Raw genomic sequence first — 12,210 nt, forward strand, 5'->3', positions numbered from 1 at the left:
ATGTTAAAGACCAAACTCAGCTCTGTTCCTTCTTTGGTGACCCAGAAGCTGCTACAGTACAGTTTCTCCCCAGGATGTGAAGTCAATGACTGAAGGCACATCTGGGAGGGGCCTGTGTTAAGGCTCCTTCCTCATGCCACCATAGTCCCAGTTGCTAAGAAGACCTGGAGCTTCCCACATACATACTCATCGCATTTTTGGAGTGTGCAAGTCACCTTTCTGTTACACGCATTATCTTGCTATTTTCTCTGCAACCATCCTGTAAAGTAGGTCAGTGTTGTGGTCCCCCTGTTGCTGAGAAGCCTGAGGTAGGAGGCAGTGGCTGCTGAGTAACTGAAGGGCAGAAACAAAATTGTGGACTTGGTGATTCTTAGTTGAGTCTCCTAAAGCCAAAATTAGATGTCATGTGTGCAGTCTGAATTGCAATTAGCAATTGTATGGTGCTACAAATAATGTAGGAAAGCAATATGGATCTACAACCCATCCAAGGGAAATGTTATTTAATTGTTGACTTGCCTATTTTAGGGCTTCTGTCTCAAGTTTGGAAACTGCCTTTAGGTTGTAGCTATCATAGTCAAAGCAGCTGGGAGGCTACAGAAAGAGCGCTTGAGGGCTGCATGAGGCCCTGGGGCTGCAAGTTGCCCACCTTTGCTTTAAAAGAACAATTCCCACAAATAGTGCCACACCTCTTTGGCCTTTTGAGTTTCTATGCTGCACCATCACTCTGTAGCATGCAAAGGAGCTATGTGCTGGTGGGCCTCCTATACCCCCAAAACCACACAACCAGGAGTTTATAGAGCTTGGGTGTGCCATATGGTCAGAGCTAGCCTCTCCGGCCCGATGAACGAGACCCACAGCACTTGGCCAAATCCCAGTTTTGAATTGCAAGGCCTAACTGTGCCAAGCTTCGGCTCTGGCAAAAGGCCACCCTCCCACAGCTGCCCAGCACATGTGCTTTGATTGCACTTAAAAGGGCTCTATAAATAGTTTCTTTCCCCTACCCCACATACCCCTCTCTTGCTGCACACAGAAATGCAGCTCCCAGGCTCTGCGTCTCTTTGAGTTGCTTGCCAAGTGTGATCTAGCCGATGGATGAGATTCTCTTCTGTCCCAGTGGGCAAGATGGAAGGCCTGTCAGGCTCTCTGTATATAAGGTCTGGGAATGGCTTGCACAGCGGTGCGTCGAAGGAGGAGCTCAAATCCAAGCCAGCTTCCTCCTTGACTTTGCTGGGACCTGCTCCAAGCTGTCTAAACTTCCATTGTTTCACAAGGAGGGCTGGATGATGGCCTTCCTTGGAAGAGCATGGGGCTGCTTTCAAACTCAGACCAGTTACAGAGGCTGAAAAGTAGCCCAGGGAAGAGAGATACTGATCTGAAGTCTGCTCTTAGAAAATCTCTGTTTTTCTTGGAGGCAGGGAGGCGGCACAGGAGGAAGTAGCAGTTTTGTAGATCTTGAATCAATGAGCCTGAAATTCTACCAGCTATGCTTGCTTGATACCACAATCCAGAAGGAGAGAGTGGTGGACGTTGGTCAAGGCACCTGTCATGCTGAGTTGCATTAAGTTTTCCCTCTCACCAAAGTTCTTTTCATTCATTTGGCTTTGGTTCTTGTTTTTGTTTGGATATTTAAAAACTAAATGCCATCAGGGGTGGGGTAGGGGGAGGTTTTATACCTTTCCTCTGCCAGTTGTTTTCTTTTTTTGTTGTTTTTTGTTTTGCTGCTAAAAATGCTGTCTGTCTTCCACTTGAGAAAAATTGTTTGTGTGATTATTAATGGAAAAAATGCTGAAGAGGAAAATGGAAAAATGCTGGAGGGAGAGGGTTAAGACACACACACACACACACACACACACACACACAGAGCACTGATTCTCCAAGACAGATTCAACCCTCAAGAATGCATTTGGTATGAACGATTTTTAAAAAGTGCCTCCCTGAGGGAAAACTGTATGTGGCTCAGCATCGTATGTGGTTGGAGAGTCATATTTTGGTGTCCCATTTTTTAAAAAAAATATTACATTTATGTCCCCCTGAAGGAAGTGTGATGAATTGGGGGGGCCAGTTGGTGGGGATTCTCTCGTGGTGGCCTCTCTTCCATCCAGGCAGTGGCCAAATCCAGATTTGTTGAGCTCAATGTCAATGCAGACCTCATGAGATTTCATGATCCCACATGATTTTAATGGTTTTCTAAATTATTTAGTATAATATTGTGGCATCTATGGGCCCCCTCTTGCCAACCCTAATGGCATAACTTCTTGCCCATTCACATGTATAATTGAAATGAATTATTGGAGTGTTTTTTTAAAAAAATATCAAATAATAAAAGACATCTCACAAAGTTGCAAAACTCATACAAATGGAAAAATGCACGTGTAGGATTATTGCCTTTTTTTTTTTTTTTTTAATCATACCCCATCCTGGCCCATCATCGTCCCTAAGCGAGGCAATGCTTTATGCTGTGAATAAAAGTCTGAAGCATCCGGGAGTCTGCAGAGTCATTGATGCTAAGCATCCTGATTTAATCTGTGTTTCCTCCTCCTCTGCAGGACGGTGGTGATGCCCATTGCCCAGGAGTTCTCGCCGGATGTGGTGCTGGTATCTGCGGGCTTTGACGCAGCTGATGGCCATCCTCCTCCACTGGGGGGTTACAAAGTCTCAGCCAAATGTAAGAGGCCTTCAGGGTGGGGGGCAGTTAACCAGGAAGAGCAGTGGCCACTCTGATGTGAGCATGAGCAGTTTGCTCTTTGTCCAGAGGGAACATCTGCCCAGCTATTGTCTACAGATTCTGTGGCCTCTGCACGGGCAATACCTGGACAGCTGGTTGAATGGTCGTTAAAGAGGGAATGCACTGGAGAGCACATCTTAGCACATAATGGTTTTCTTCAAGCCCTGTCTCATGATTCCTTGGAAGCACGTGAAAGGAAAACAATCATGACAGAAAGGAGGCAGCCAGGTTGTGTGTGCAGGCCTTCCGGTGTAATCTCTAGTTATAGGGTGTGCTCCACAGCCTGCTCTTTGCAGATGCAGAACAAATGCAAAATAGAATCCTCCCTTGAGTGTGTAGAACACCTCTGGCAGGAGAAAGGATGTGGAGAGGGCTTTAGGAAGTTAGAAGGTTTGGTGAGAGCAGAATTAAATGACGAGAGAGCCATGAAAGGGTTCTGTTCTGCTCCTTTTGGGGGAAAAGATGCCCTCAGTCTCAGTCGGGAAGGGCTTGTACTGAAATGCTTTGGTAGGGAGAGCCCTACCAAAGAGGGTTGATTTCCAGGTTTCTTTTGGCTTCCCCTGCAGGTTTTGGTTATATGACCAGGCAGCTGATGAATGTGGCTGGTGGGGCCCTTGTTCTAGCCCTGGAAGGAGGCCATGACCTGACTGCCATTTGTGATGCCTCAGAGGCCTGTGTGTCTGCTCTGCTGGGTAATGAGGTGAGTGGAGCCCCTGCTAAATGGAGAGTTGGGAGTTGGGAGGATCCAGAGCTGAACTTCTCAGGAATGGTTTTCAGCACTAGCTTTCTGCTAGGCAGAATGAAAAGAGTGCACCTGAGGATGTGCAGAAGGCTGGCTTTTCCCTATGGAGCGACTACAGCTGTTGCCTTGTGTAGAGCTCTAAACACTGCAGATAAAGATCGGCCAATCACGCAATTGAAAAGAGTCAGACTCAGAAAGTGCAACTGGATGTAAAGATCACAAAAGGCAGGAGAGAAATTAAACCACAGCAGAAGTATGAGGGAGCAGAAAGCAAGGCTCAGGAGAACATCAAAATGCCCAGACAGAATGGACTAATGGGCCTCAGATGGGATATTCCATAATTCCGGTGACTCTTGAAACACCTATTAATCTTTCTCTCACAAAGGAATGTTTGCCTTACTTGAAAGATGCTGGATAAAATCTCTAATACCTCCGAAAAAGGGAAGCAAATGCTAATATCATATAAGCATCCTATCCAGATCTCCAGATTTTTCTGATAATCTCCATGGAATTTAGGGCAAGATATGGATATTTTCCCATTCCACCCTATCTTCCCAGTGATACTCTGACACAGCTTAGGTTGAGAGAGGGGATTGCCCAAGGCCACCCATCAACTTTCAGGGTTGGAAATGGAACATTAGAAATATAAGAGCCCCAGCGTTTTCGAGACCAGCATTATGTTTCTGTGAGGGCCATGTAACTGGATGCTTTGGGGTGCTCACAGAAAGGACCCTCAGGCAGATAGCCTTCTCCCATCGTTATGCCCCAGCAGGTACTGTGCTGAAGAATGTCCTTCAGATCCCCTAGATCAGTGTTGTCCAAACTTGGCCACTTTAAGATGAGTGGACTTCAACTCCCAGAATTCCCCAGCCAGCCATGAATTCTGGGAGTTGAAGTCCACTCATCTTAAAGTGGCCAAGTTTGGACAACACTGCCCTAGATACTTGCTTTGACTCACCTTATTACAATTATAAATATATGCATTCATTCATTCCTTCATTCTCAGGGTCCCTTTGGTGGTCAAAATAACCATTATGTGAAAAATGTACAAAATGGAAGACCACCAGCAAGAAAACATTTTAATAGTTTACTTAAAAGACGTCCACAGCTGCCCATATTATGAACCACATCCCTGTCAGTTCACAAAACAAAAATATTTTTAAAAAAACCAAACATCCAAAATTTAAAAAAAAAACTTCTGGGACCCTGGGACAACACTCTCCTACACATCAGCGTTCCACTTTGCTGGGCTCCAACTTCATTCTGTTCCAACACTTGTGGGAAGAGCGGGCTATTCAAGGCCTTCTAAGTAGGGGTCTTCCCGATCTCTGGGGAAAAGGGGTTCCACAGGACATTGGCAGCTGTGGAGAAGACATGCTTTCTAGATCCTGCCAGATGACAACATTTAAGGGAAGGGACCTAGACACTCCCACCCTATCTCACTGGGTAGAACAGGGAAAGGCAGTCCCGCATATTACCTGGCCCTGTGCCATTTAGGACTTTAAAGTTGATAACCAGCACCTTGAATTGCACCTGGGGGAAAAAAATGGAAACTAGTGCTGCTCACACAGCAGCGATGTAATATAGGCAACCGTGGAGCACCTAGAAACTGCATGTACCACCAGATTCTGGACCAGTTGTAATTTCTGGATGGTCTTCAAGGGCAGCTCCATGTAGAGCATGTTCCAGTAATCCAGCCAAGAAGTGACCAGGGCATGAGTGAACAAGAGGAAGTCCTTCTGGTCCAGGAGTGAGTGCACAAGGTAGATCTGTGCAAAGGCCCACCTAGCCACAGCTGCCACCTTCTCCTTGAGCAGGAGCTGCAAGTCCAGGAGGACCCCCAAACCACATAGCAGCTTTGTCTGGGGGAGGGCATCAAAACCTCTCTACTAATAAAGATGCATAAAATGATTGGCACCTATTGTGCAGCTTGGATGCCACTGCCAAGAACTGCCTTGTTTTGCTTGGTCGGGCCACATGGTGCAGGACCTCCAACAAGAATCCTAGCTTGGATGGAATCTGTCAGAGTCATATATACAGCCTATGGTGGTCTATGTAGCCTCAGTGCGTATATATGGGGGAAAAGGCAACACTTTAAGCAAGGGATTTATAGGTTAAAAACACCATTTTAAATGGGGGCAGGAAAGAGACCAGCAGACTGTGCCACTCCCCTTTAATAATCTGGCAGCTGTTCACTTTATAAACCTAGCAAGTTGCCACACTCTGAGTGGCCAATCCTAGCAGCTGAGGCCAAACTAACTACAGAGTATAGTTTGAGCTGGCATATTAGCTAAATCCAATAAAAAGGGCTTTGAGCCAAAGAGGCTATTTAGACTTTTAAAGTGGCATGTAGGACCAGTCCAGCCCCAAATGGTGATTTGATGGGTCATTTGGGGGCCCCATGACAATATCAGTTCCTGGCTCAGAAGTTGCATGCACAGGAAGCCCTGTTCTACAACACAACCCATGTGTGCATTCATCCCCTTCCCTCCCAGTGCTATTGAGCAGTCACTGAGAGGAAAAGGAAAACGAAGGAGATCCTTCCCTTGCAGATTTCCTGCTGTTGGAAAACAGTGATTTTGTAGAAGGTTCCTTAGGGAGAAGAAGAAAACTTAGTCCCCCTCTGTCTAGAAATGTTAGGGAGGGTGCTTAGAGAGTTCTCCTCCTTAGTCATGCTGGTCATGTTCACTGGGTTTCTGCTCTCATGAGCTGTGGCAACCAGTGATTGGTTCCTGCCAGTCAACATCAGGTGGCTACTAGAAAAGCAGGAAAGGCTCTTCACAACTGGGCTAGCCATGTTAGTCGGGCTCAGAGGCCTCAAGGAGGATACAGACCACAGGCTACCTGCCTCTGATTCAAAGAGTGAATTTTTTTTTTCCCGAACACGTTGAATATTTGGTCTGGATTGAGTCTTGGTTGGTTCCCCCTCATCCAGACCATTACCTCACCCAGGCACTGATGCAGGACCTCTGCAGCTGCTCCAGATGTCCAAGAGATTTATCAGACTCCCCCATTCTTCTCCTGGCAAAGGTCGTGCCTCAGGGTGCTCAAGAGTCTTTCCACACCAGGCTTGAACGAAGATCAAAATGGATTGAGAACAGTCATTTTCATTCCAAAGGGACTGGAATTGAACAAGCACCACTTTCTTGCACACCTTTGCCTAGGATGAAAATGTGGCCACCTGCCTATATTAACAACTTCTCAACCCAAATTAGTTCCAATGACAGCTGCTTTTAAATTGGCTGGAATCTCTTCTTCTCTCAAAGAGGTGTTTTACAGCCTCCTTACCCAGCCAGCTGTCCCTTCGCTGATAAATTTAATAAACCATGACAGCCAAAGATACAGCCCAGGGTGCCTGGCTGGACACCTAACTTACCTCTCTGTACTCATTTATCATTCTATCTCTGTTTTTGCCAACTTTATGTAGCTCCAAGGTCACACTTTTCCCTGAATGAAAAGAAGAGCCTCCCTCACCCTCTCCTACTTCCACTATTTAGTATATTTAATATGTGTGGGGGGGTGTATACATAAATAAATGTGTGTGGGTTGAATTGCTTGCAGTCCAGGCAATCCTTCCCTGAGATTTCGTATAAGTCATTCTAAACATGCCTCTTTATTTAAAAGAAAGAAACTCTAGGTTAGTTACTCATGCAGAGCCACAACAGGGAAATCCAATAACAATTAGTTCTTTGGTGTCTTGACTGAATAAAACGATCCCTGCTGATGTAGAGACGTGATACTCTCCTACCAAGTTGTAATCCTTCCCCAATTTTATGTTTTGCAGCATATTAGCAGTTACCTTTGAGCACTTGAGTGGACCTTAGCAAACAATTCAGTTGCTAAGCCCTTGTACTTGTATGGCATGCCTTTTCTTGCCTCCTTGCTCCAAATTACAGGTACAAATTGCTACAATTACAGGTAAATCTGCTTTACTCCACAGCTTGAGCCTCTCCCAGAAGAGACCTTGCAGCAGAAACCCAGCACTAACGCTGTGCACTCCTTGGAGGCAGTAATCCAGGTGCAAAGTAAGTGGAGAGGGTCTTCTTATTCTGCAGGATGCGGGGCATATGTAAGAGAAGGACTACTGCAGGCACTCTAGGAGACAGGAGGAGGAGGAGGAGGAGCAGCAGCAGCAGCAGCAGCAGCAGCAGACTAGGCAAAGGTCAGATAAGAGGCAGCTTAGCCCACAGAAGAAATGGGGGCGTGGCAAATGTCTCAGAAGGGACCCTCCCTAGTTTCTTGGCCCGCAAAGGCAAGCAGGGAGAGATGTACTTTCAGACTTGCAAGATTCTGTTACTGTAACCTTACAATAAAAGTAGTGTTAGTACTCATGGTTGGAACTTCTTGTCTAGACTACCATGAAGGGCTGATATCAGTCTTGCAAGTCTGAAAGTACATTTCTCCCCCCTGTTGCCTTTACAGCTCAAGAAACTAGGGATGGTCACTTCTGAGACATTTGCCACACACCCATTCCTTCTGTGGGCAAAGCTGCCTCTTATCTGACTTTTGCCTAGTCTGCTGTTCCTCTTCCTCCTCCTCCTCCTGTTTCTCAAGGACATTCTCCCAGACCATTACAGGCATTTCCTACATTTGTAGGAAAAGGTACCTTGCTGAAAAATAATTAGCAACGGGGCATACTTGACATTTCATCCAGTCAATCCATGGAATCAAGGAGTTAATTTCTATCGATTCTGGCATGAATTTTCATAGTGAGGAGAACCTGGAAAAGAGCAGTGAAGTAGAGAAAAATTGTAAATTTTCTTAAAATAGGTGGTCTACACCAGCTTTTCTTGCCTGAACTTCAAATGAGAGTGCATTTTCCAGTTTTGTTTTGTTTTATTTTGCATTTCCTCTTTCCATCTCTCTTCTGCTTTGGAAAGTAGCCTTGTGAGCAGAGATCTTGTAGATTTCGGGCTTTTGAGCAAGGGCCCTATCTTTTCTTTGCCTATATTACGTATTTTACAAATTCTTGAATGTAATTATACTGTTGTTAGTATAGCACTAATAAAGAAATGGAGTGGTACAGAGCTTAGTGACAGATTAAAGCCTGGAAGACTCAGATGCAAGTCACAAGTGCTCAGCCCAGTCTACCTCACAGGATTGTTGTGAAAGTTAAAGAATTCCAGGAGAGAAGGATGAACCACCTATGCAGCTTTAGGATCTTTGGAAGAAAAGTGGATTCTTTGGATTCTCTGCAGTTTGCAGTCTGAAGTTCAGGGGTCTATCAACATTTTTTTTTTCATATGAATTGTTCCTGGGTAGCCTAGATCTGGAATAGCTAGTACCCAGCTGGAGTTGTGAAAAGGGTAGAAACCACAGGGTATGTTCCAAGCTAGCTGTACTGAATCTTGGACTATCACCCTGCACTGCTACAGTCCAGCTGGTTACATATTGTGGATACGAAGTTTGAAAATAAGTCCTCTCCGTTTGGTTCCTCAGATACATTGTTTGGCTGAGCACTCTGAGTGTGGGTCTCTCTGCGCATCATGTGCCACAGCGGACACTGATCCTGCCTTTTCTCTTCCAGGCCAGTACTGGAGCTCTGTGCATCGTTTTGCCCCCACTGTGGGGTACTCAGTTCTGGAAGCCCAACGTCACGACGTGGAAGAGGTGGAGACAGTGACCGCACTGGCCTCACTTTCTGTAATGGCAGAAAAAAAGTGAGTGTGTCCCTTGACCATTAAAATGGGCCACCAGGTGGCCCATGATGTGGCTGTCAGATTTCAAGTGTGGAAGCTAGGCTGCCAAGACTAACTTAGCTGGGCGGGAGGTACTTCTGAAGTCCAAATGCCTCAGGCAATAGCACTTGGCAAGCAAAGGCCAACCCATCACATCCCCATTTTTAGTTTGAATATCCACCTGTTGGAACACTTTAATTCAAAGCTCTCCCCCAGAAAGGCAGAAGGAACATTTCCCCACTACCAGTTGCATGCGGCTCCGCTTTCAAGTTGTTGGGACTTCTCGCAAATTGTTGTTGAATTTGTGTGCATCTGCCTGCAAGATGAGCCAGATCCAAGTGGCAGTTCAGGGAGGCGTGCAGAGTCGATCACGTCTGACCAAAGGGGAGAGCCACTGTTTTGGAAAAAGCAGCATCACAAATGAGAGTGTTTGATGTGGACCCCCGAAACATGAATTTAAGTTCGTGTTCACCGGTGACCCTCTGGCTTGGGTCCAGTCCACCTTTTAAGACTGTTGGGAGGATAAAATGAGTTTAGTCTGGCAGCCGTGGAGTCACGTGGAAGAAATATGGCTAGGGAAAGGTGTGGTAGTCCAAACTAAGTAATTCCTACTCACTTTACTTCATCCCTCTAATTGAAAATAAAAGCATGCTCTCCAGAGCTAGATCTAAGGGGTAGAAATGAATCTACCCTTAGGTCAGACTGACCTTTATCCTAGAACCATCCCAAAGCTATTTCCTACAGATGTGTAAATGTTCCTCCATCCCATTGTACTTGGGGCAACTTCTGCTGCATTCTGCACTTTCAAGAACAACCCCGTGCGAGGCACATCATGGTAGGTAAGATCTGAGGTTATCAGTGCATTATGATGCAATTGCCAGGTCCCCAGGGCAACCTCAGCATTCTGACAGACAATCCTGTCTGCCTCCTTTGATGCCCCCCCCTCCAGAAAGACAAGTCCCAAGCACCCCCAGGAAGTGAGAATGACTTCAACCAATGTATCTCCAAGCAAGGGGCACAGCCGTGACTTCATCAGTATCTTTTCCTAACCCTTCATGTCCTGGCTTCCTCTGTTTTAGGCGGCAAGGAGAGCCAATGGAAGAAGAGCCCATGAACCAGTGAGGAGCTGTTCCATCCTCCACCAGGAACACATCGTCCTTTGTGGCTTGTTACGTGTATCACAATCCTGGCTCCCGCCTGCCGCACAGCCCACATTACCCTCAGCCACAAGGCTGGAAAACTGACTCAAAGTCCAGGCAGAGAGGCTCCGTAGAAGGAGGCATGTGGCAGACCCCCCAGGATCAATAGCTACCCCTGGGGTGCTACCACGTGCAGAACTCTGCCAGCGCAAGCAGCAGAACCAGAGGACACAGGAGAGCAGCTATACAGACTGCCAAATTGGACAGTTACTCTGATGTCGGGGTGGTGCCTTTCCCCTCCAGAACCAAAGACGTCCATGGAGTGATCCTGCTGTAGAGGAGCCTGAGTCGTTCTCTTTTTTAAGCAAAACTTGGTCCCTCGGTCGAGGATGTCCCATCATCAAGGGAGCTGGACTGTGCATGGAGAGAGCATTCAGAAGGCAAACATGTCAGACGGTAGCCAGCATCTTTTTAGGACTGACCCAGCCCAGTTCCTACTAACCACTGTCCCAATCATACCCCTTTGGTCTTGGACCTCCCTAATTTGCACTATTATACAGATCACACAGGCACAGACTTTGTTCTACCTTCCATAGGATTTTGTGGGAACAAATTGCACCTCCTTGTGGACTTGAGTCCTTGACTTGACCATTCCTCTAGCATCAAGGCACTATGAAAATGCATAACCCTATGGTGCTTGTGGCTGGTTGGTTTGTCCAGATCCATAAAAGTAGGCAGCCTAATTCCAAAGAGTAAACTTCAGGGGTGGGGAGTGGGGGATGGATACTGTGAGCAAGATAGATTGTTCCTCTATTATCCCAACCAGTATGTGGCATTTAAGTTCCCTGTAAATTTCATTTCTTGGGGATTTCTTTTTCTGTATTTGTTAAAATGACAACAGCAACAACAGGCTTCTAGTCCTTAAGGTATGTTTGCAACATGTAGGTAGTGCCTATGCAAAGGCCTCATTATTCAAATGAGGAGTCAGTATCCTCCATAACTATCCGATCTTCATGGGTTTATGGAAAGATAGCTAATTCTCATTCGATCGGAGGGGCTACCGCTGGTACAACCAGTTTTCTACAGAAGAAAGGCACTTCCTGTGAAATGTGCATATTTGTTTTGCTTTCATATCCATTGCTGTCTGCATGTGCTGGAAAGTTGCATTCAGTCACAGCATCCCGGCATGTGAGAGCGAGGCACCCGTGACAACGATCCACACATTCCTAAATTGAAGCATCTTCCACATGGGAAATTTGTCATGTTCAAAGGGGTCTTTCTTACTGCTCGTGGTGAGATTGTGTGTTTGGGGGAGGGCCGGGCAAGGTATGGAAGAAGGATGTAAAATATATGCCATGTGCTGGATCTAAACCACCCAGTAAATTGAGCCTTTGCTATAGCCCCAAGTATGTTGCTTTTTCTTTCCTTTGCAGCCAACAGCAGAATTATTTTTCAGACATTTGACTGCATTCAAATACACACGTTCCTCAAGCATCAGCAACACAATGTAGGTTTGTCCTGCCATGCAGCAGTGTGAACCTTCCCATTGCAGATCTGCCCTGTCACATGGGCGGGGGGAAAGAGATGAAGCAAGAACTGGGTCCGAGTGATGTGGATAGCAAGCTTTTTAAAAAGCACTTACCCTATCAGGAAAAGGCGGCCATTGGTTTCAGGCTGCAACGTGCAAATTATGGATTTCTTGCTAGATGTCTTTTTTTTTGTATCTGGCAGATTCTAGTTCTCCCCTCCCCTCCCCTCCCCTCCCCTCCCCTCCCCAAATGAAACCAATGAGTGGAGAAATTACAATGCTATCCTCAGACTGACATGGTCGGGTGATCTGGAAACAAAGGAGATGTTGCTTTATCAGATCAAAAATGGACAGGGCGGTTTCCTGCCCTTTTAACAAAGTAAACACACAACAGTGAA

The 12,210-nt window shown here is 46.1% G+C and overlaps 1 protein-coding gene across 5 annotated transcripts in view; it reads left to right on the forward strand.

Moving 5' to 3' along the window:
* The window catches only part of HDAC7 (histone deacetylase 7), a 201,146-nt gene extending 189,463 nt beyond the window's left edge, over positions 1-11,683 (forward strand). For all 5 annotated transcript variants that reach the window (XM_088137920.1, XM_088137919.1, XM_088137918.1 and 2 more), the window contains 5 exons: positions 2,547-2,665; positions 3,292-3,425; positions 7,408-7,492; positions 8,995-9,127; positions 10,225-11,683. In XM_088137920.1, coding sequence (XP_087994046.1) covers positions 2,547-2,665; positions 3,292-3,425; positions 7,408-7,492; positions 8,995-9,127; positions 10,225-10,267 — 514 coding nt within the window. In that variant the 3' untranslated portion in view covers positions 10,268-11,683. The remainder of the gene's footprint in view (positions 1-2,546; positions 2,666-3,291; positions 3,426-7,407; positions 7,493-8,994; positions 9,128-10,224) is intronic.
* Positions 11,684-12,210: the final 527 nt, after the last annotated feature.

The sequence above is a fragment of the Python bivittatus genome, unplaced genomic scaffold, assembly GCF_059951505.1.
Source record: "Python bivittatus isolate LINGU-HERP-01145 unplaced genomic scaffold, Pbiv_v1 ctg000220_np1212, whole genome shotgun sequence".
Taxonomy (NCBI): domain Eukaryota; kingdom Metazoa; phylum Chordata; class Lepidosauria; order Squamata; family Pythonidae; genus Python; species Python bivittatus.